The sequence below is a fragment of the Lottia gigantea genome (assembly GCF_000327385.1).
Source record: "Lottia gigantea unplaced genomic scaffold LOTGIsca_122, whole genome shotgun sequence".
NCBI lineage: Eukaryota > Metazoa > Mollusca > Gastropoda > Lottiidae > Lottia > Lottia gigantea.
The window spans coordinates 43,667-66,686 of record NW_008707266.1 but is presented as its reverse complement, the minus strand read 5'-3'; the positions used below and the strand labels follow the sequence as shown (position 1 = coordinate 66,686).

The 23,020-nt window shown below is 34.0% G+C and overlaps 2 protein-coding genes across 2 annotated transcripts; both read right to left on the bottom strand.

Annotated features, from left to right (window-relative positions):
- Positions 1-224: 224 nt before the first annotated feature.
- Positions 225-754, bottom strand: LOTGIDRAFT_138130 (hypothetical protein; the record flags this gene model as incomplete). The annotated part of the gene is made up of 3 exons (XM_009048461.1): positions 225-539; positions 615-668; positions 701-754. Coding segments are annotated over 3 exons (423 nt in total), but the record flags the coding sequence as incomplete, so codon positions are not given.
- A 19,379-nt stretch (positions 755-20,133) lies between these two features.
- Positions 20,134-21,597, bottom strand: LOTGIDRAFT_138181 (hypothetical protein; the record flags this gene model as incomplete). Its single annotated transcript, XM_009048460.1, has 2 exons — positions 20,134-20,615; positions 20,895-21,597. The coding sequence occupies 2 exons, from the start codon at positions 21,595-21,597 to the stop codon at positions 20,134-20,136; spliced, it is 1,185 nt and encodes a 394-aa protein (XP_009046708.1).
- Between the last annotated feature and the right edge of the window lie 1,423 nt (positions 21,598-23,020).

Genomic DNA, 23,020 nt, shown 5'->3' with positions numbered 1-23,020 from the left:
TGGTTCTTTATCAGCAACATAAAACTGTTCTCTATCAGCAACATAAAACTGTTCTCTATCAGCAACATAAAACTATTCTATATCAGCAACATAACACTGTTAACACTATTCTACATCATCAACATAACAGAGCAACATGCCACTGTTCTATATCAGCAACATGCCACTGTTCTCTATCAGCAACATAAAACTGTTCTCTATCAGCAACATAAAACTGTTCTCTATCAGCAACATAACAGAGCAACATGGCACTGTTCTATATCAGCAACATAAAACTGTTCTCTATCAGCAACATAACACTGTTCTCTATCAGCAACATAACACTGTTCTATATCAGCAACATAACACTGTTCTATATCAGCAACATAAAACTGTTCTTTATCAGCAACAAAAAACTGTTTTCTATCAGAAACATAACACTGTTCTATATCAGCAACATAAAACTGTTCTATATCAGCAACATAACACTGTTCTATATCAGCAAAATAAAACTGTTCTCTATCAGCAACATAAAACTGTTCTCTATCAGCAACATAAAACTGTTCTCTATCAGCAACATAAAACTATTCTATATCAGCAACATAACACTGTTAACACTATTCTACATCATCAACATAACACTGTTCTATATCAGCAAAAAAACACTGTTCTATATAACCAACATAACACTGTTAACACTGTTCTATATCAGCAACATAACTCTTTCATTATCAGCAATATAACACTGTTCTATATCAGAAATATAACACTGTTCTTATTCAGAAACATAACACTGTTCTATCTGCAACATAATTAACAGAAAAATACTGTTTGTAAATCCCCCGCCCCTCTTTTTAATATATTTATATAATATAGGTAATGATATGGTTATTATTAATAATGATGCTATTACGGTGTTAATAGAAAATATGATACGACACGATTATGAATATCAAAGTTTATATCCAATTTAAATATATTTTTTAACAAGCAGGCATTGGCATCATTTGCTATATTCGTGACATTTTATGTGATATTTGTACAAAACAACTCCGGTTACAGGGCAGTGCTTATTTTTAGTTAGGTAAACGTACAAGGTTGTTGGAGTAAAAAAATCAGATTCCACTTGTCTAATGAATTACTTCATAATATTGTGCTGCTATCTAGATATTTTCTTCAGACCCTATTTGTTTCTTAATATGTTGCCTCTAAAATTGTTCGTCTTAATAGCACACCCCGGAAAATTGTTAAGTCGATTCTGAACATATTACTGTTGCTTTTCGTGGAACTGATAAACAGTTATATATCCGACACCGTGGATAAAGAAGGAAATGCCCGCGGGACATCAATAGACGGATGCGCTTAAAATAGGCGATAAGCTAGAAATAGACGGGCTCGATAAAAAATGGTCATCAGTCAGCCTTTTTTTCAAAATTTCTCAGCAGTATTTCTTCTTTCAGTTCTTGAGAGAATATCACCCTCCATTTGTAATTCTTGTTTTTAGCTACTTTCATTAGCACAATAACACCATGTTGTTCATTCGAAACTAGTCAAGATTTTTCTGAATGTCTCTGCAGATTATACAAAGACACACTTCACCAAATACGTGGGTGGTAGGAAGCGGCAACAGTAGATTCAGTTCCACTTCTATATTGGGAAACTCTGGTTCCTTACGACAAACCCCAAATGACCATGGGTGAGAAATACAGCTTCATATTTTTGGTAATGGATAATCCGGGAAAGATCAATGCCAAGAAGTGTGGCCAGAAAGGATCCTTAATTATGAACCTACGTAAAATATATCTGTTTGTTTGTTTCTTTCTTTGGTTTGGAATACCATTTTTACTGGGAGACATACCACTTATCCTAGAGATAACCAGTTATAAGCATTTATCCGATGCTATATGATACTTACCGAGGACACCCGAAAGGACACTGACATTACTTATGACTAATCTACTGCTACAACAACACATATCCTAGACATGGAAATGGTTTTTATATTGCAGATTAAGAAATATTCCACTTCCTGCATTATTTGGTTTATCTTCACATTTTATTACGATATAGAGTCTAGTACGTGACTAGTTTCACTCAATGGCATCTTCCATCATGTGTTTGTCAATATGACGGTCTGATGAATGGATACGTAAATTTGGTTGTCAATGGTTAATAATAATAATAACTTTATTTTTAGCAAGTGGGGCCCGTGGACTAAAGTGCTTTGGGTCCCCCCGCCCCCACCCCCTGGAATTTCTTTTAACATCTGCTCTACTGCATTCTGAGACTCCTCTGTAAGTCAATTTAATGCTTGTTTATGATCTGTTGGACTGTCGGAGGATTAAGGCATCGGTACTATGCTGCCCACTACAGTAACGATACTAACTTAAGTACATTTTTAAAATTTTGAATTTTTTATCTATTTTTACTGAGTGTGAAAGCCTCCTTAGGGATGTGGTTTCGCATACTTGGTTCATGGTGACACAATTCTAATTTTCAATAAGTAAATTAAAAATAGATTTAGATTAAACTTTTTTGTTTTGTGGTAAGTTTGAAATCTAACAAGAATACTACAGTTCCGTTTTTATGACTTGACTAGTTTCAATCCAAGGAATCTTCCGTCAAGTGTTCGTCATAAGGATGGTATGATGAATGGATACGTAAAGTTGTCAATTGGTTAATTGTTATCTAGTGGGGAACACATACACCATTCGACTATTCACTGGATCAAAGATCAGCGGAATAAGAAGGACACATTGGTCCTTGAACTATTCAACTATTAACTATACAACTATACATGACAGGGGATGATTCATGATAATACGAGTCTGGAAGAACAAAGAAGGATTCTGTAGAACTGACATAATGAGATACAGGGCAGGCCATAATTGATGTTGGTCTCGTGAAAGAAGGAAGTATCTCTTAAAGTACAATTTGAGAGGACGTCCAGAATTTAACAGTGGATTCAATGGCAATGACAACTAAAATTTGATTGAATGAAAGCAATGTTAAAACTGACAAAATACAGAAGCCTATACTCAATACAAGACAGCATTTTTCAGTCCACCAACAATCAAATTGCTATCAATTTAAACTTTAAAGATATGTATTTGCCCCTGCCCTTTGTTATCCATGTTACTTTCCTCTAAAGGCATGATTTTGAGTATTCGCCAATACTCGCACCTATGATAGCTTCTAATTGAAAATCTAATATGTGACGCTCATATGATATCCACCACCAAACGCAAGAAAACGCGAAAAGGCAAGGAAGACAACTTACGTTCACGAGGAATTTCTGATCATATCTCGTGGCATTGATCTTTCCAAGATTAGCAAGAACGGAATATTTAGGAAATATGACTTATTCAAGTTCAAACTTTTACACGCCGTAAGGACCAACGACCACCATTTGTTCGACTTAACCAAGCAAATTACACCATCTTTAGATCTATTTTAAAAATCAGACTAACTCTTTTACCCCTGGGACCATATTTACGTTTGGGGTAATAAAAGTTCACCAAGGTTGATATCAGACACCTTCAGGGTAGAATTGTTTTTCTACTCATTACGTCAAAGATTCTTAATATAAGATCGCGAGCTAAATAAAGTTATGCTATATTTTGATATGGGTTAAATTCACTGTTACTCTGATGTAATTTATTACCTAGAGGTAGATCAGGTAATTATAAAGGCTATGTACATCCATAAATAATAAGAGCTGCCAATTTATTACCGGTGTTCTTGCACAATGTGTATCACCCGAGCGTCATCAAGCTTTTTATTCTAAAATAAAGAACAGACCAAGACAGGGCAATGTGCTAAGATTCGGAAAGAAGATGAATTTTTGAGTGTAAGGATTTATTTTACCGTATCTGGAAAGATAGTCGATAGGACCTACCTCTGCTTAGAATACTATACTATACTATACAAAGTTCTTCAATCTCAAACTTATTCAGATAGCAATCCCGACCCATTGATGCAGGTCAGAGGGTTAGTATGTAAAATGCCTCTTGTCGTTTGGTTAGGGCAAACAGACGGAGGTGCTCCTTCAAGACACCTCGGTAAAAGTTAATCAAGAAGGGTGAAATGAAATCTAATTATCATTAGATAACTATTTCGTTTAATTCCGTGATATGTCGCTTCCATGGCAAAGTCTCTCTCTTCATGAACCATAGCCTATTAGGTGCAAAAGAGTATGACTTAAAACACTCTTTTCCATTTCCTTTTATTTCAGATTTCCTAATAGAATGCTAACAATGTTGGTTCCATCGCGTCTAATCTATAAGGACAAAATATTCGATTTGTCAAATGGGAGTTCAAAGCAAAGACGGTTTCGTGACTATTATTCATTTATAAAAAATAACATAACAATGATTTTGGCATGAGTCGGAATGATATTGAATATTGGAATTTTAACACCACGATGTTCCGGGAATATTTTTCTGATGTAATGAGGAACCAAAGTTTTAAAATTCCTGTAATAGGTCAGACATTCACAAGAGAGAACTTCTGAGAATTTGTCAGAAACAACGCATTTTGCGTTATTATGGAATTCAATAACAAGAATTCTCCATTGGTTGGATCTTATATAAGTTCCTACATCAGCCAATCAGATCTCAAGCAATTATTTAAATATGTGTGATGTTTTTGACAACAAGTCCCATGGTCTTAAACGATGAAAATTAAAGAAAAATATAAAGCTGGAAAGAATAAGTCTCCATAGATTATGTTAAGCTGAATCTACCTCCGTAATGAATCAAATTTATTTTGATGTTTACTACTGATTTATCACTTGATGGTAATATTGCGACGTGAATATACCCCAATGGCTTAATAGCTACTGGATAATATTTCTGACACTTGCTTATATCTTACGAAGGATTTGTTTTTCGTCGGTTTTTTTAGTTCCGAACTACCAGGATCATCTGATTACGCAACAATCTGTATTCTAACTAGGTCCTAACTGGCACGGTTGCAGACTGCATGGCGTGACCAGTTCTATAGCCAAGCCAGGATCAAAAAAGTATGCTGTGCAACTGTACTCTATATTTCTATAGGATAATATGGTTTCCAGTTGCTTTAAGCAAGTATTAACCTTCACCTTCGTACTGTGTGAGCATGCAATATCAAAATTGTAACAAGTCTCAGGGGAAGTCCTCTGGCAGTATGACCATTAGTTAAAAATAAGTAACATGTACATTAAGGCAATTCTTGTTATTTCTGTATAATATATTTATCGGCTATGTCTGTACAATTACGCATGCTTCCAGACACTTTCTTTACATATATTTTTACCTTTGTTTATTTATATGACAATTTATCTAGGGATTCACAGGTCTTGGTTTACAGGTTTTATGGCGCTTTATATACAGAGGACATATCTACAGCTTCTCTGTAAAGATACCAAACAAACAATATTACTTTCTTGGCTTTGATGATGTTCTTCATTTGGGATGCTACTGTACAATGTTTAAGAGATCTCAAAACAAGGCCAATAACATTCTGTCCTATTCATAAAAATAAGGAATTGAATAGAAGAGGTATAAATCTTTCAGCGAGAATTCTATCCTGCCACGGTCCAGTATATTATTTTATGTAAGATCAAAACCTATGTCCAAGTTTGCTTAAATCGATAGAATTTGGACAGTTCCTTTATGATAATGAATGTATTCCCTTTTACTTCCCTTTAATTTAGCGGTTCCATTTGGTATGATTGATAGACACCAACATTTTGTATGTTTGATAGACAGCATCTTTAAGGTATGTTTTGTAGACATCACCTTTTTGGTACGTTTTATAGACATCACCATATTTGTATGTTTTATAGACATCACCTTTTTGATATGTTTAAAAAACATCGCCTTTTTGGTATGTTTTATAGACATCACCTTTTTGATATGTTTAAAAAACATCACCTTTTTGGTATGTTTTATAGACATCACCTTTTTGATATGTTTTAAAGACATCACCTTTTTTGTATGTTTTATAGACAGCATCTTTAAGGTATGTTTTGTAGACGTCACATTTTTGGTATTTTTGTAGACATTACCTTTTGGTATGTTTTATAGACATCACCTTTTTGGTATGTTTTGTAGACATCACCTTTTTGATATGTTTTATAGACATCACCTTTTTGGTATGTTTATAGACATCACCTTTTTGGTATGTTTATAGACATCACCTTTTGGATATGTTTTATAGACATCACCTTTTTGGTATGTTTATTGACATCACCTTTTTGGTATGTTTATAGACATCACCTATTTGGTATGTTTTATAGACATCACCTTCTTTTTGGTATGTTTTATGGACATCACCTTTTTTGTATGTTTTATAGACTTCACCTTTTTGGTATGTTTTATAGACATCATATTAACTACATATAGCAATATTCACTCTTGCCCTAGATTTAAGGATGTTGACAAACATTGGGTGAGTAGGCTGTAAAGAGACTTGATATTTCGAAAGAACTCTTGTTTGTTGTAAGACTCGTATCAAACCAAAATAGAGATGAAAATTGTAAATATTTCAACTAGGCTGACATTTACTGTATCGTGTATCTACAGATAAGTGAAATGGAGTAGAAGAAAATATAAACAATTTCTGCAATAAAACAAGAACTTGGTTCACATTTTTCTAGTTTAACATTTTGAAAAAACTTTGCTAACACACATATACACTAACGTTATCATTTCTTATTTTTTCAACAATTATAATAAATGGTTTTATATTTATCGATGAAAGTGACGATAAGTTGAAGATCAAGACATCAGAAGACGCATTATATAAATGTAATTACAATGCACTTCTAATCTCATTTTCTACTTATGGTTATTGCCAGATAGGATGTTTAGTGAATTCATATGATATTGCACTTGAACGAAATCAGGGCAAAGTGGTTTGCACGAAACACAGTGCGAAGATGAAGCATTGTATTCACTCGAAAACCAAATCTGCATCTGTAAATTTCAGAAAAACCTGATCATAGCGTCAATATTTCTTATATCATTTGACCTGAATGGCATTCGCGATCGTGACATCATACTATTATCAAATTATATCTTTCTGTGGAATTACAGACGTCCGGTTTGTAATTGGAACCATGTTCTTTTAGAAGCGGTACGATGATTATCTAATTATGTGACCCCTATTAAGTCCCTCTACCTTTTAATTCATACAAATGCCACTGGCTGGCAAAGTTATGAAGACAGCCTTTCAATTCCTTGAATATACCAATGTGGACTAATTAGCACTTGGGTGAGGAACTAACTGAACTTCTGCTGTGTAGCATATTTAGTAGAAAAGTATTGACCCTAACCAATTTAAGCAACTGTTTTGAACGCAGCACTCAAGAACTTGTAGGCTTTTCTGTACTGGTTTACTTCAAGTTTTTGAGTAATCTTCAGTACACTATTTCATGCAATTTACTATGTCATGCAATTTACTAATGACAAGGTGTTAACACAAAATTATTCGTGTAAGACATGAACCTATTATTGCATCGTTTATTTTGTTCTATATATTATCTACGTAACAGAAGAATTAATAAGCAGGCATTTCGATAATGGGGCACTAAAATGTGTACATCGAATGGTTTCGAGTTCTAAAAAGTATTTTCGATATTATGCGTATTACGAAATTCGAATATCGAGTCACCAAAGCCCAAATTGTTAATACCCCGACATAAATGTGTAAGCAAAATTTTTTGAAAATGATACGGTATACTAATTCTACTGGTACACGAAGATGGAATAAATTGAAGTAACCTCATAAAACTCATTCATTATATTCTACTGGAAATATATTTGAAACAAACTATACATCCTTCACCGAGGAATGGATATTCTCTAGAACTTAATGTCATGTATAGACGAATGCGGAAGAAAGATTTTTCAATACACTCTAACGTCTTAAGAATATTCACTTGGTAAAATTGATTCCACGACATGATTGAAAGTAGTAATTTCAAATCATGAACTAAGGCCTGAGGGAAATATAGCGAGTGCTTTAACTGTTTTCATAAAACGTTACAGAAAGCCAATTTACGATAAATTATTGTTTAATACAAAAAGGAGTTAAATGCAAAACATTTGTGATTTCTTCTGTGATTTGACAATAATGGGTTACTTATTTTTCTTCATATTTCAGTGGAAACCTATGGAAACAAATGTAGGGCTTCTTTATATCCTGGATTCCATTTATCAGTTATTAACTATGAGGCGACACCCTTGTACACACACGGGGGGCCGATGGGCCCTGTGTGATAAACATATTTTGCGATAAAACACTTTGTTTTAGTTGAATTGCATGAAGCACAGGCGTCTGACTGAAAATTGGAATGGTGTTAATTGGTGCTATCAGTGTCCCCGATATACATTCAAAATTATGAAAACTTCTATACAATCCCTTTAAGAAGCACACCAAAATCATTTTTGCAACAAATATTAGCATTGTATTCCAGCGTTCTCCAAACCTATAAATGTGTTTTTATTGGTGCTAAATGTTTGCAATTAATAAATTACAAATATCAAATTATGATACTATTTTATTATATATGTGTTATATACAATACTACACAATATAATATAAAAACCACGTTAGGAAGTTGTATAACTCTGATCCGCTGTAATTGGTCAAATCGCTAATAAATGATATTGTGTGCTAATATAATATACTAATTCGCGTGAGCTGATGGTCATCTGAAAGGAAGTTAGTCCCTTTTCTTTTATAATTCTGGTTAATTCCCAGCTTGACGATGTTTTTGAGGACGCAATTTATGATCGTTACGAACAATATTTCTGTTACTTTCTAAATAAGCTCCAATTCTTGTTCAATGAACTTTAATTATTTGATTTTTGTAATGAAATAAGATAATTTATAAAACATGTAAGTATTTTTCAACGTTTGAAGAAGTACCAAATGGAAAATTCAGAAATTTCGACAATAGATAATACATAGTGTAACCAACAACCAATCTAGAAATTCTTGTGGAATCAATTACAGAAAAATAAACAATACCATTTCAAACCAGAACTAATATAGCATACCGAGGATTCCACGGCGACGCAAACCATCCGTCATTACTTACATTGTGTAAATACAGGTAATAAAGAAAATAGCAGAAAAAGAAATGTCAGAACTGTTACAAATAAATACCGAATCTCGCATTAATTCAAAAGTTATTTCAACAAACAGGTAGAGCAGATTTTTACGATAATATTTTTCAATTTCGTTACGTATAGTATTTTTCTTAACTAATTGTGTATGTTCTTAGATATACTAGAACCCCAAAATTTGCAGCACCTAGAACTAGGCCATCTCTAGGAAAATTCCTATTCAGGATTATAAGAGGTCGAAGAAAGAAGTCAAGCTGGAACATTATTGCGTAGAGATGAGGAGAGTATGGGTAAAAACAAGGGCCTTCTTTGAGGACAAGAAGATGAGAGGAAGTATAAGGGGAACAGCCTACCGAACACTACATGATAATTTTAAACGGTGGAGGACGACAGTTTGTGAGAGTATAAGAATGTGGGCGAATTTCGGTACGTAGAAAGTATGGAGGATGATTCAGAGAGGCAATGATTCGTGTCAGAGGGCACGTAAAGAGAGAGAGTCGGTAGGTAGAAAGAGCGGAGGTAGAAGTTGAGAAGAATGATTCTTGTCAGAGAATATTGAGAGGTACTCATTGTACCTCCGTGCTTCGCTTCGAATTACAGTACTCCGAAGGTTTCTTATGTGTCGCCGATTTACAACCCTCTGACGGACTTATTTAATACTGACATACCTAAGTATGGGTTTTGAAATTTTTCATAACTAGCCTCAGTGGTCAAATACAAGTACATTGAATTACTTCCCTTGAAGTAAAACGTATGAAAAACGTTACTATTTAAATTAAATAATTTGATTCCCATTTCATAAAAATTCTGTAGCAATTCAAAGTGTTCCAGTTGTAGACTGCAAATCGATGTCACAAATGACGTCTAGAAAAATATAATAAAATAATAATACTTTTAGATATGGTACAAGCTTTTTCTATACAAAACTGTCCATTGTTCGTCGAGGTTTATAGAGACCTTGAACGTTGCCTAATATTACTAGATTTGGCAAAATTATGACAAATTTACAATTTGATTTGATATGCAGATACGATACCACTTAAATTGGACCCTGTCTGAGCGCATAAATTACCGTTTGTGGGTTTCAGATCTTATCTGAAAAAGACCACATTGTAATGTCATACCATTAAAAACTAATTGGAACTATCTACTACCTTCTGAATATGCCACTAGCGTAATGCCGTGAATCATTTTGTGATAACCACGATTCTCGACATCTACATACGTTAATGATGAACTTAACACATGCAAGCTTCATTGATATTCGTGACATTTAGTAAAATATACCCTAGTGCCTATAGTAATGTATGAATAACACTCAGAGGGAGGTCATACAGAATACTAATGTGTACAATGGTGTAAAAATGTGAATGATTTTGTCAAGACGAATATATTCATTCATCAGACATTGTTCTTGTTCTAACAGAAAAGTGCTAATTATTACTGCCTTTGAACGTCTAGATAGATCATAGAAACCCACAGGCGCATATCCAACTACAAATCTAGTACAACATTAAAAGTATTTCATGCCCCAGTTACCTAAGCAATCCGATCAAGCATTGAAATGAACGGATCATCTTTACATGTTCAAAATTAGTACAACAGTAACCATGACCTACTTGCTTCATTAGGTCATACATCAAAATTCTTTTAAGATTCATTCGCGTCTAGAACTTCAAAGCAAATATAATATGTAAAGTTGTTCATGATCAAGGTGCTTTACAATTTTTCAAGCATTAAAACTTAAACGGGTGAAATTCGGTAGACAAAGGTTCTCATCCAATAAAAATTCTTAAAAGCATATCAAATTCCGTCAATCAAAAATCTCTTCCAAAGAATTTCGAAATCGGGAGAAAAACTCCAAAGAGAAGTGCCATTGGGCGTTTCGAAAAGGGTTAGCATGATTTGCTGTGCGCGCGACACCCGTCATTATTTGATCCAAATAATGAAATACAACCGATCAATTCATGCCTGACCAAACAAATCAGCCAAAATGCAAGAAGCAGCCAAAGCCCATAATACTAACTAACTACATAATGACAGCTAGATAGTCGTAAACTCCAACAGCTTAGCTACAACTAGGTCTAATCTGAAACATGAGTACGGTTACAACCGCGACTTTACAGTGAAGAATATGATTGTCCCAAACTCATCCAGTTGCTTTCAGGTTTTGTAGTATCCCTCATATTCTCGCAATGCAGACCAAAATCTACCATTGCTGTAAAAATGTCTGTTATCAAATGACTATCGTCCTATGTCACTGAACCAATATCATTGACGAAAGCAACAATTTCTCTATGATCTATAGTTACTTTGCCTAGGTGATCAAGCAGTGGAATGTAAATTGGAGGCAGACAGTTAAAAATTTAAAAACTAGTACAGCACATTACTCCCACATGAGCAAGTTGCTTAAACTATCTAATCAAGCATTGGAATGTGAATTGGAGACAGACTATTCAGTCGTTAGAACATCATAACTAGTGCACGACCGACTTGCTTCATCAATGTCAGCATTGTCTGAAACGTGCCCTGAAAGCAGAACTCTGTAAATCGATTCGCAATCGAACATAGCACATACAAACGTAAAACTAGTACAACATGGGGAATACTCCATGTTCAAGTTGCTAGGTGCTTAATCAATCCGATCGGCATCTCAATGAGATAATGGCATAATAATTATATCAAAATCATGGAGGAAGTTAACACGTGCATGTAAAACAAGTACAACATGCGATGCAATTAACTATCTAACTATTAACTATACAAATTCGATCAAGCATTGGAACGTAAATCGGTCATGACAAAGCCCAATTCCGTACTTCAAAGAAGTATCAATTACATTTACATCACAGGATGTCAAGATGTACTTAAAAACGCGATGGCTCTACATTACCGAACTAACATGCTTTTTAATCACCATTGCAGAATAAGTATTGCACGAACAGAATAAAAATCATCACACTTGTCCATCGGTCTTACAACATACACATTTCATGTTATCCGATTTTGATGAAAATTGGTGTATGAAAACAAGACTGATAACTCCGATTTCGAATCTTGGCCAAAATTTTTGATAAATCGACAGTAGCGTAATGGAGGTAAATGCCCCCCTTTAAAACGACGATTAAACTTTTTTTTCTTTTATATCATTATAAGTTCGATTGCGTTACGGTCTTTGTGTTATTGATTTAATTGATGGACCGTACGGAAGATCCAATACGAGGATGTTTTTGTATTTTTAAATTTCTATTAGGAGTATTTTTATAAAATCAAAAGTATTTTCACAAAGTCTAGAATTTTTTTGTAAAGTCAAAAATTTCAAATTCGAAATTCAAAAATTCCAAAAAAATGTCGTATTTGAGCTTCCGAAGGGCAGTAACTAGCTTCCTTTTTGAGATAATGTCTTAAATTTCTGTAGACCTAAAACGGTATCCACCTTTATCGTAGATATCAAATAAGCGCTATAAAATACCTTTTTGTCAAATTCGAGTTATTTGCCTCATTTGCTTTGATCTAGTTACGGCTCAGTGTTGGTGAAAACATTCATTGTTTGTGAATGGTAACTGACTGATTCTCTTATTTTGGAATATTTTATCTAATAAAAACAAGCTCTAGCCATTAGGTCGTCGGAACCTGGAGCTCGGGGAATGTTGCTAAACATAAAGCAGAATTCTTTGGTGTCGTACACCATTAATTTTATCATGTTAAACAAATTTATCGTATGTATGATATAAAGAATCATTTCCTGTGTACCAATTTTCAGTACAAAACCTCCAGAGATATAATCTGTTTTAGATTCATTCCGTCTGACATTCAACATGGAGAGAAAACTGTATAGAAAGAAATTTCTATTCGATTGAATAACGCTATTTTAAACTTACTCTTAGAATTCGAAAGCTGCATAATCTGCAAAGTGTAAAAGAGATTAGTCGAATCAAGTTACTGTTTTAAGATTGTTTTACCAGCTTAGATACTTGAAAACAAATCAAACAGTAAATGCCAGTGTTTCGTATATCATTTAACAGATTGAACAAGTTGCTTTGAAAGCAAAAAATATGTTTTTTTTTTCATGGCATGAATTATTTACGTAAAATGTGTCATTCCAGTCGATATATCATGTACAAATATGATATACCATATGCTATATTGGAAGTGTGATATATCATAAGCTGAAAGTGTCGTTTCTAGTCTGACATGTCGACTTCCATAGAAGTGAAGATTCTTCTATTATAAGTATACTAAAAGCTTCTAATGAAAAGTGTCTAAGATTTGATGAGAATAAGTGTCATTATGGACATTGTCGAGGAAACAGTCGCGGTCTTCGAAGACCTACAAGGTGACCGGTAATCAAATTACTGCTTTTCTTAATTCTGATCTGAACGACATTAATTACTGTGAAGGATGTTTCCAGCGAGACTTGGATATTAACATGTTTATATTTGTCAAATAGCCTTTTGTTTGTAATTAAAGAGATTTGGTGGCCTTACCTTTGTTTTTAGCTTTGATAGAGCTATATTTAATACTTTTCATTATTAAAAATTAGATGTCACGTCAACAATATTTATTATAGATGTTTGTGAAACACATCTGGTTATAAATATAATAACACTGTTTATTACTGAATGTTTGTTATACGCAGCTGGTTATACATTGATATTAAAAATATTTATTACAGAATGCTTTTAATATATAGCTGATTAAACATTGCTATGTGAATAATATTCGTTTTTGAATGTTTGTTTGTTATGTATTGATAGATTAAAAAATTTAATACTGGATATCTGTAATATAAAGCTGTTGATATATTGATATGTTGACAATGTTTATTACTGAATGTTTATAATATTCATCAAGCAATAAATGGATATATTGACGCCTTTTATTACTGATTGTATTTAATACAGCTGGTATTATATTAATATATAAACACTATTCATGAATGATTGCGATACAGCTGGTAATATATTTTGATATATCAACAATATTTATTACTGAGTGTTTGTTTCTTATTTGTTGATATATTAACAATATTAATTACATAATGCTTGTAATATACAGCTTGTTATATATTGATATATTAAGAATATTCGTTACTCAATATTTGTTACTACACAGCTGTTAATATATTGATATACTAACAATATTTATTACAGAATGCTTGTAATATATAGTTAGTTGTATCTTGATATTTTTAGTTATGTTGATACAAGGTAGACGCGGGTGTAAAAGTGTGTGTCTATTTGAATATCATCTATTCCATTACCTGCCAACTAATTTAACTACTTGAAATTCTCTGGGAAATTTGTTAAAAACTTAGTAAATTGAGAGATCTGTAAATACAATACAAAATAACTCAAGTAGACTTTTAACACAACGAACCGTAAATCATCCAAATTAACATGGAAGAAAATCTAGATCACATAATCTGTTATACCATTCATGCAATAAATGGTTATTTCTCCTTGATTAAAGATATGGAGATGCCATCAATCTTGTTAGCTTGATGAGCGAGCCATAGTTATTATTCTCAGATTATCAGTGGAACATGGCTAAAGACCTACATACCAGACCACAAACTATGCCAAATTCTTTAATTAATTGAATTAAGCCTGGAGCTATCTTCACAGGCTTTAATATATGCCAATTTAATTAGAGGGCCTCGCGGTCATGTTATAATGAACTGTATTCATGCCAATATTTGTTATCTTATCACTTTGAAGGAATTAATAAAAAAAATATGTTTATCTCATAAAGGCTTAAGCTTCCAAGCTCTAGCGCTTAAAAGTTAGTGAAAGTTGGAATAGAAAAAGCATATGTTTTAACGCGGGTGTCGATGTTGGTCTTTCAGAACACTTGCTGCAACTCTGTGACTGCCTGTGCCAAGTGAGAACCCTCCTGGAGAATGAATTTAGTCGGTAGTATATGGTTTTAGTCCAATCCCTCTAGGGGTCAATCGTGAGGAAATCTAGAGAAAAAGTCCCTTCAAAATTGCAAGCTTAAAAACACTCGACCTCAAACCGCGGGCTATGCGACCATATTGCGTTCTAACGTTTTGCAACGCTTTTGTCACATGTGTATCGCACAAGGAGATGTTACAAGGCTTGTTTGACGACATTCTCGATCCCATGGCGTGGCAACAATGGAGACAATTACACGATGTCTGGAATGTCCTACACACTAATACCACGCTTACAGCGACCATAACACTCTTTGACCAAATTTTCCGTCGTAGCAGCAGCGCAGTAAAAACGCCTTTCCAGTGTGCGATGCCTTACGGGGGCATTGGTATTCCAAAACCAATGATTTCTTTCAAGGTCCATGTAAGGGATATCTTAATTATCACTCGCTTATTCAATTTCCGACATCGTAAAACAGTTGCCAACCAGATCATTAACATTGACCCAAGGTATTCAAACTGCGGTAACCTTAAGAATAGTTCCGCTACCTAAAGTGTTACTTTGATAGAGATATAATTGACTCCATTAGGTCGTTATAATATATTGATATTTTTCATCTAAAATTAAAAATTAATGTAATTCACACATGAAAGGTCAATCGTAGAAATTAAAAAATGTATATTAATGTAAAAAAATTAGGCATCAGTTAAGGAAAACATTTTAAATAGTGTAAATATAATGTCAAGTACATCGCGGTCCAATGAAACTATTGTATGAATATAAGACATTAAAATTTGTAGAAAAACGTTGTTTATTCTTCAACATATATATGATCATGTGAACATTAGACAATCGTAGAAAACATATTACAAATATTATGATCGTGTGAACATTCAACAAGTCAGTATGTTACAAAATATATGGTCATAATTGATATTGAACATTTGCAGAACGTTGCTGTATAATAAATATATGAATATATAAGTCAATACGTTTGTGGAACGCCCTTGACAGCAGACGTTTGATCATGTAAAATTAAAACAAACTTTTGTATAACGTTGTTTTATTTGAATGTAGACATTACACTGTAGATTCAAACCAGGCTTTTGCATGACATTGTTGTATGATCGTCGAGACATAGAATTGTAAATATGCGCGCACGTTTTTATGTAGGAATATGTGTACTGCATTCAGACATAGATTTAAATTCGTTTAAATTCATTTTATACGAAATTATATGAAGCCTGATCTTGTAGACAATATCAAGATATCTCTAAGGATATAAGTATTTATTTAGATTAGATATTACAGAGCAAAAACCCTATCTTTAAGCTGGATCTATTAAATATTTAAAAGTTAAAATGAAACTTTATACGTATTATAATAATCGCATTACCTGTACGATTCGATGTTATAAACGATATTCTCAATAGGGTTTCCATTGGTTAAAGGGATAATAAAGAAGTTTTCTAACCTTTATGTGTCTTGGAAGCGCTGATAGCATCGATTTGCATCATTGAATTTTTAAGACAAACGTCAGTGGTCGTTGTTTGTGGTTTCTTTAAATATTTTGCGATAGCGAAGTCTTACTTTTATTGTGGGGACAAGAACCACAGAATAATAAACCAAGTACTAACGATTCGAACCGCAAAACGAAACCCGAAATTCATAACAACATATTGACAAAATATTGATAGCAGCTAATGAACTCTTCAGACTCAAAACTGGAATGGTGCAAATTGACCCTCAGTATTACCAGTACACATGAAAACTCTTTACAATCCCTTTAATAAACTTTTATATATTGAGGTATCACAGGTATGCTAAAAGCTGTTAATAATTGATGTAAGACGCTGGTAGTTAATATCAGATCAACCAGAAATAATTCACCAGGGGAATTGTTTCACTCACGTTTATACAGCAGCTGCAATCCACAGCAGTTGTACAGGTTTACAACTTACTGGTTTGGGTTCAACTCAGCTTCATTCAGTATTTACCTACCAGATCTTCGGGATGACTTATAGGGTGGTATTCATTCTCATGCCATTATAAGGGCATCTTCGCAATGTCAAGCTATTTTGACTGCAATAGCCACCTTTGTTGTATCACGAAAGTTTGTTATTTCAGCAATTTGATTGGATTGCAAGATGGCGAATACGGGCATTCAGAGCCCTCGACAGAAATGAAATGAAAACAATTTGGAAGCGCATGTCATCACGCCCTACCACTTTAAGTTCCCATAGTTCGAAAACGACTAAGTTATTGCACTTAAAATAACATATGGTACGGGGGTGATGTCACAAAGGTCATAGCTAATGTTGCTTGCACTTCTAAAATTTGTGTAATGCTACTAACATTGTTAGTGGCGAGTATCGTGACTGATTGCTATCAATAACAATATTGAGTTTTAAGTACTATGTTTTATGACTTTGTTAAAGTTGATATTTCTCAAACCATATTCCTGGTAGACATGATAATATGTATTAAGTTGACAACCACAATTGTAGAGTGATATTGCGTGATCATCTCTAATCACAACTGTGTTACATGACTTGCAAAGGCGGAATATCCGGATATTGCCCCACTATTGTGCAATAAACAACATAAGATTAAATGTAATAGAAACTAAGACTTGTATGACGTCTTCCCCTCCGCTCCTTCTCTCGCGTTAATTTGTGAGTTCGTGAAGGCGAACAGTTCGTCTGGAACACTTGGTATCACTCTGATATTGCATCGGTTCAATCCAGGCAAAGACTGAGATAGTACCTTTTTTTTTAACCCGGTTTCAAATATAGCGTTTAGTCTTTGGGGTGGGGCAATTAAACACGTTAAAGATCACTCGACAGGTAGAAATCTAAAAAAAGAGCAGACTAATGCCGCTGTCCTGCCAAAATGTCCCTCATTGTACACTGCATGAGCCTACATGGTGCATACAAGTAGGACGTAATACTCCATTTCATTTCTGATAATGCATTGTCATATGCCCCTCTTCTGTCAATAAGGTACAAAAAGAGGAAGTAAAACTCCATTCATCTTTTAGATTAATGATGAACAATGCTTGTGTAAAACGCCATGTCGTGTTTAAGATTAATGATGAACAATGCTTGTGTAAAACGCCATGTCGTGTTTAAGATTAATGATGAACAATGCTTGTGTAAAACGCCATGTCGTGTTTAAGATTAATGATGAACAATGTTTGTGTCGTTTTTAATGTAAGAAAGATCTTTATGAACTTTGTAGACAACTGTTAATTGACTTCTAACACTCTCTAACACTTGTTTCAACTTTTTGTCCTCCCCTTAATGAATTAATTTGTCAGATAACGTGTATATTTATTTTTACAGTGTTTATTACAGAAATATTCATTATCAGTAGATTGAAATAATATTTAAGCGGCACAGTGCCAAAAATTCTACACATCACTGCCTCTAGGCCATATCAATATCCATTTACCAGTTTACTGTTAAAGATATTAACATGCCTACAAATTCTTTGTTCTTGTTCAAAATATTGACATTATGCAATCCAGGGTTATCGTGTTCACATCAATTGTTGATAAAATCGATGTTACTCAGTACACACTTTGTCAACAAAATACGATGCAACATGACATTCAAGTGCATCATCTAATTCGTAGACCAATCATTTCAAGTTCACTTGATGTTGGCAGTATTATTTTCTCTAAAACAGTGATCAAGTGCAATAATAATTCCATCCATAATATCAACTTACTGTTAAACCCTGATTTAGATTTTGCTGATGTTTTTTGCCAATTAATCCAAATTGTGCTGCTCTGAAATCAGATTTCACAGTATATATATTTTATTTTCATGTATAAAGGAAACTGATATGTGACATAACAAACGAGTCATTTATTCAAAATGATATAATACTGTACATGTATTCATGACTTTGACAAGATAATATATATTTAAACTTGAACACCTTATATCAGTATGCGTCTGTGCTTGTGGAAGCAGTTTCGCTCTCGGGGAGTCAACATGGAGTTATGTATTTGTTTGATTTTAACTCCACTCTTTGCATTTTTACTTGATAACGTTACCTGTACGTATTTCAAAACGTAGGTAATAAAGTCAGAAGTAATATATCTATTTATCTTTGCGTTTAATACGACGAACTCTTTGTATTCTGCTGATGAATTCGTAACTATATCGATTTAGGAAATGCTCTCAGAGACATCAAAAGATTGAAATGATCATGGCTAAGTCAATCTAAGATATGTGCCAATCGTATGGTGTAATAATCTGTCAGATTCCACTAAATTCCCAGGATAAGAACATCTCAAGCTGATGTCTGTGACTACTTTATTTTATCCACAAATGTTAAGGCTAGCGATTAACTCAATCCGATCGGCGGCGACTGGAATAACATTTCTTTAAGTAAAACTTTTCTACTAATGGATAGTCTCTTAAGTAAAAGAGTAAACCCTCACCTTTAAGACAATATAAATACCTATTAGCTCTTTTATTTTGCACAGACTGGACATGGAATGCCAAGAATGCCATATACCAGTATTATGTACTTTCGACTCATGATAACCTGGGGGATATTCTATAGCCTTACATATCAACTGCTCTCTGATATAAACTCAAATCAGATAGCTAGAGAAATAAATAATATAATAAGATATGGCTACTCCAGTTGATAGAAAGGAATCTGAGAAATGCTCCACCTTTTTCTGATATCTGGGTGTTAAAAAAGACTTTTATCGAGGGTATTTGATACCATGTTGATTTATATAGCACTATCATTGCTACCAGACATATTCCACAAGATTTTATATTTATATATCACATTTTACACATTGATCACATACATTTTCACATTTTTAACATATATAACAAAAAATAAACTTCATAACCTTATAACACATATGTGTCTATGAAAAATGGGAAATTATCACTTCATAATCATCACAGAGGTAGCAAAGAGCTGACTTGTAGAATATGTTTAAGTATGTGTCATAGTCTCTTTATCCAATAAACACAACAGACTCATATATATAGTCAATTTCTGCAAAATTGTATGAAAGTATCAATATACAAGGGCTTTATGAGAATCCATGATATGTATGTCTGTAATAAATCTTTGGTAAAACAGCCATTAAAAGTCATGAGGAACTACGAAGACCATTCCTTCACGGCATTCATATATGTTATTCCATTATCACGCATCTTATCGGCTCCGTTCATTGGCATAATATTCCAATACATCACAGCTTCTTTAATTCTGAAAGTTCTTCTACGCGAGTAACAATGCATCCATCGTCCTAATACTTTTCTATACTCTTTGTTTAACAAGCCGTACAAGAATGGATTGATTGCCGAGTTGATGACTAAAATCCAGAATGTAACGTTGGTAATAATCTCTGGAAGGCACTGGCCACATTTAGAGTTTATTACTTGTACAACCATATGAGGTGTCCAACACACTGTAAACACTATCACCATCATTCCTAAGGAACAGGCAGCCTTTTTGTCCTGTTTAACCATCATCTCACGAACTAAATCGTCACTTTGTTTTCTAGTCCCACTAACTCCCGTGATATTACTCATTGAATTTTTTCGGCTGATCTGTTTTCTGACATTGTGGAATTGATTTCCTGTCATTGAAATATCAAATGAAACTCTTCTATGCATTTGTCTTGAATACTGAATAAACTGTTGTTTTGGACTCATGCAGTAAGCAAGAGAATGCCGTCGTTGTGAGGAATTTAGTAAAGATTGTCTTCTACCAATTGGCAGTAATTGGGGACATAAATCGGAACCTTCGTCAGACCCGTTATTATTTCCTTCGGATTCGGAGGAAGATTTCCTAAATCCGAAAAACGAAGTGTCAGTAACACTCAGAGATCGGCGAATTTTGATACTTTTTCGTCGACTGATTCTGAAATATATACTGCAATTCAAAATCCATAAAGCAACCAAAGGACACAGGTATTCCACTACTGAGGTAACGAGTAAATACACAAAGTGTGTTTCGTGAGGCGAGTTACATCTTTTATTATAGACTTTAGAGGAATTATGTTGTTGAAAGTCCGTCATTATCACAATGGGTGGAATGTTGAGCACAAAACTTAAAAACCAAGAAAATGTTACAGCACTAATTGCAAGTCGACGACTCTGTCGAACTCGGTATGAAAATGGATAATTTATAGACCACCATCTGTCGATACTAATTAATAAAATACTTAATAGTGAAACGTATAATAATGAATGTCTAGCAATGAGATAAATATGACAGGCGACACCAATAGGCGACCATGGATAGTAAACACTTTCCATAATAGACAACGGCATCGTACATCCGATTAAAAAATCCGCCATGGCCAAACTGGCTATGTATATGTTCCGACATCTCCTGAATGATTTTGTGGTCACAAACATAACTAAAATTGCACCATTTGCCACTAAAGTAACACAAGTGACCAGCACTAAAGGTATGGTCTGTACCCATGACACCACAAACGAAGTGTTTTGTAAAGAATCACCATAATTTGGTAACGTATCTGATGTGTTCTCCATATCCAGCCGTAGAAAACAGCCTAGTTGATGTCTAGGACTTTTATTCCAAGATGCAATCATCGGAATATCCACAGCTCAAGACTACATGTTCATTATCAGAAAGTTTTGTCCTCGTCTGTAATTGCTGATATCTTTCGTGTGTATTCATATCGTTTAAACCTCAGCCCTCTCATACTAACACATCTTCGATTTTTATATTACCTTTAGTATGGAAGCAGCGCGCACCTATTATGACGAGCACGCGATGCCGGCAGTATCTGGTAGAAGATAGAAAGTGATAGATTTATATTTCTAATACTTTGATCTGCTCATATTAATCTTAATCATGTTCTTTATCTTTTTTCAATTTGAACACCAGTACACCACCTTGTCACCAGTAGACATGATAAAAAATTTTAATAACTTTCTCTTGCCATTATCAGGAACCATGAAAAACTAAGAAAAATTTGAGACAGATTACACGTCTATATACTTGTAATGAACGTAAAGAATTCAAAACTAATCACAAGAATTTCATTTTGTAAATAAGATATACATAAGATAAATATTCACATATTCTAGGGAGGGAGGGGTGGCTCCGCTCTCGCTTACCTAATGGTCCTAGTTTAAGTCGCATTGATATCTTCGGATTTTTAAAAAAAATTATGTCTCTGTGGCTCACAAGCTCATTTTGGCGAAATTTCGCAAGGACAATAAACGAAAAAACTGTTGGTCAAAAAAGCATGAAAAGGAAACTGATTCGACATCTTATTAGCTCATAAGCTAATGGTTGGACTAGTTACATAAAATGTATTTGGTAGTCGGCAAACGTGAAGCAAACGCGAGAAAAAGTCCCTTATAATTACAACTTCTACATCAGTCGCTCTCAACCTGCGACATATGCGAGCGAATTTTGCCATTTTATGCTCTCAATGGGTGTCTCTAATAGGATCTATGGGCTTGGTGCACTTCAATTTTAGTGCGTTTATGGAGATGTTACGACACTTGTCATTCTCGATTCCATTCCGTGGTAATCTCAACGGCGATTATTGCCGCCAACCGTAGGATATCTGTTTCTTCCTTCACGCTTATGGCAACGTCGCCGCAGTAGCTTAGTAAGGACGCCTGTCCGATGTGACGGGGCTATAACAAATATTATTTTTGAACACCTGCTACCATTTTACAATTTTCCAGTGCATCAAGTGTATAAAGATATCCTTTTCCTTCCATTTTATAAGCTTAGAAATTTTGAAACATTCTTTTCTTATCTTTGAAATTCAAAATTACGTCCGTTTTCCTTTAAATCCTTTCCGTATCATTGAAATTCAAAATTATGTACGTTTTCCTTAAAGTCCTTTCCGTATTATTGAAATTCAAAATTACGTCCGTTTTCCTTAAAGTCCTTTCCGTATTATTGAAATTCAAAATTACTTCCGTTTTCCTTAAAGTCCTTTCCGTATTATTGAAATTCAAAATTACGTCCGTTTTCCTTAAAGTCCTATCA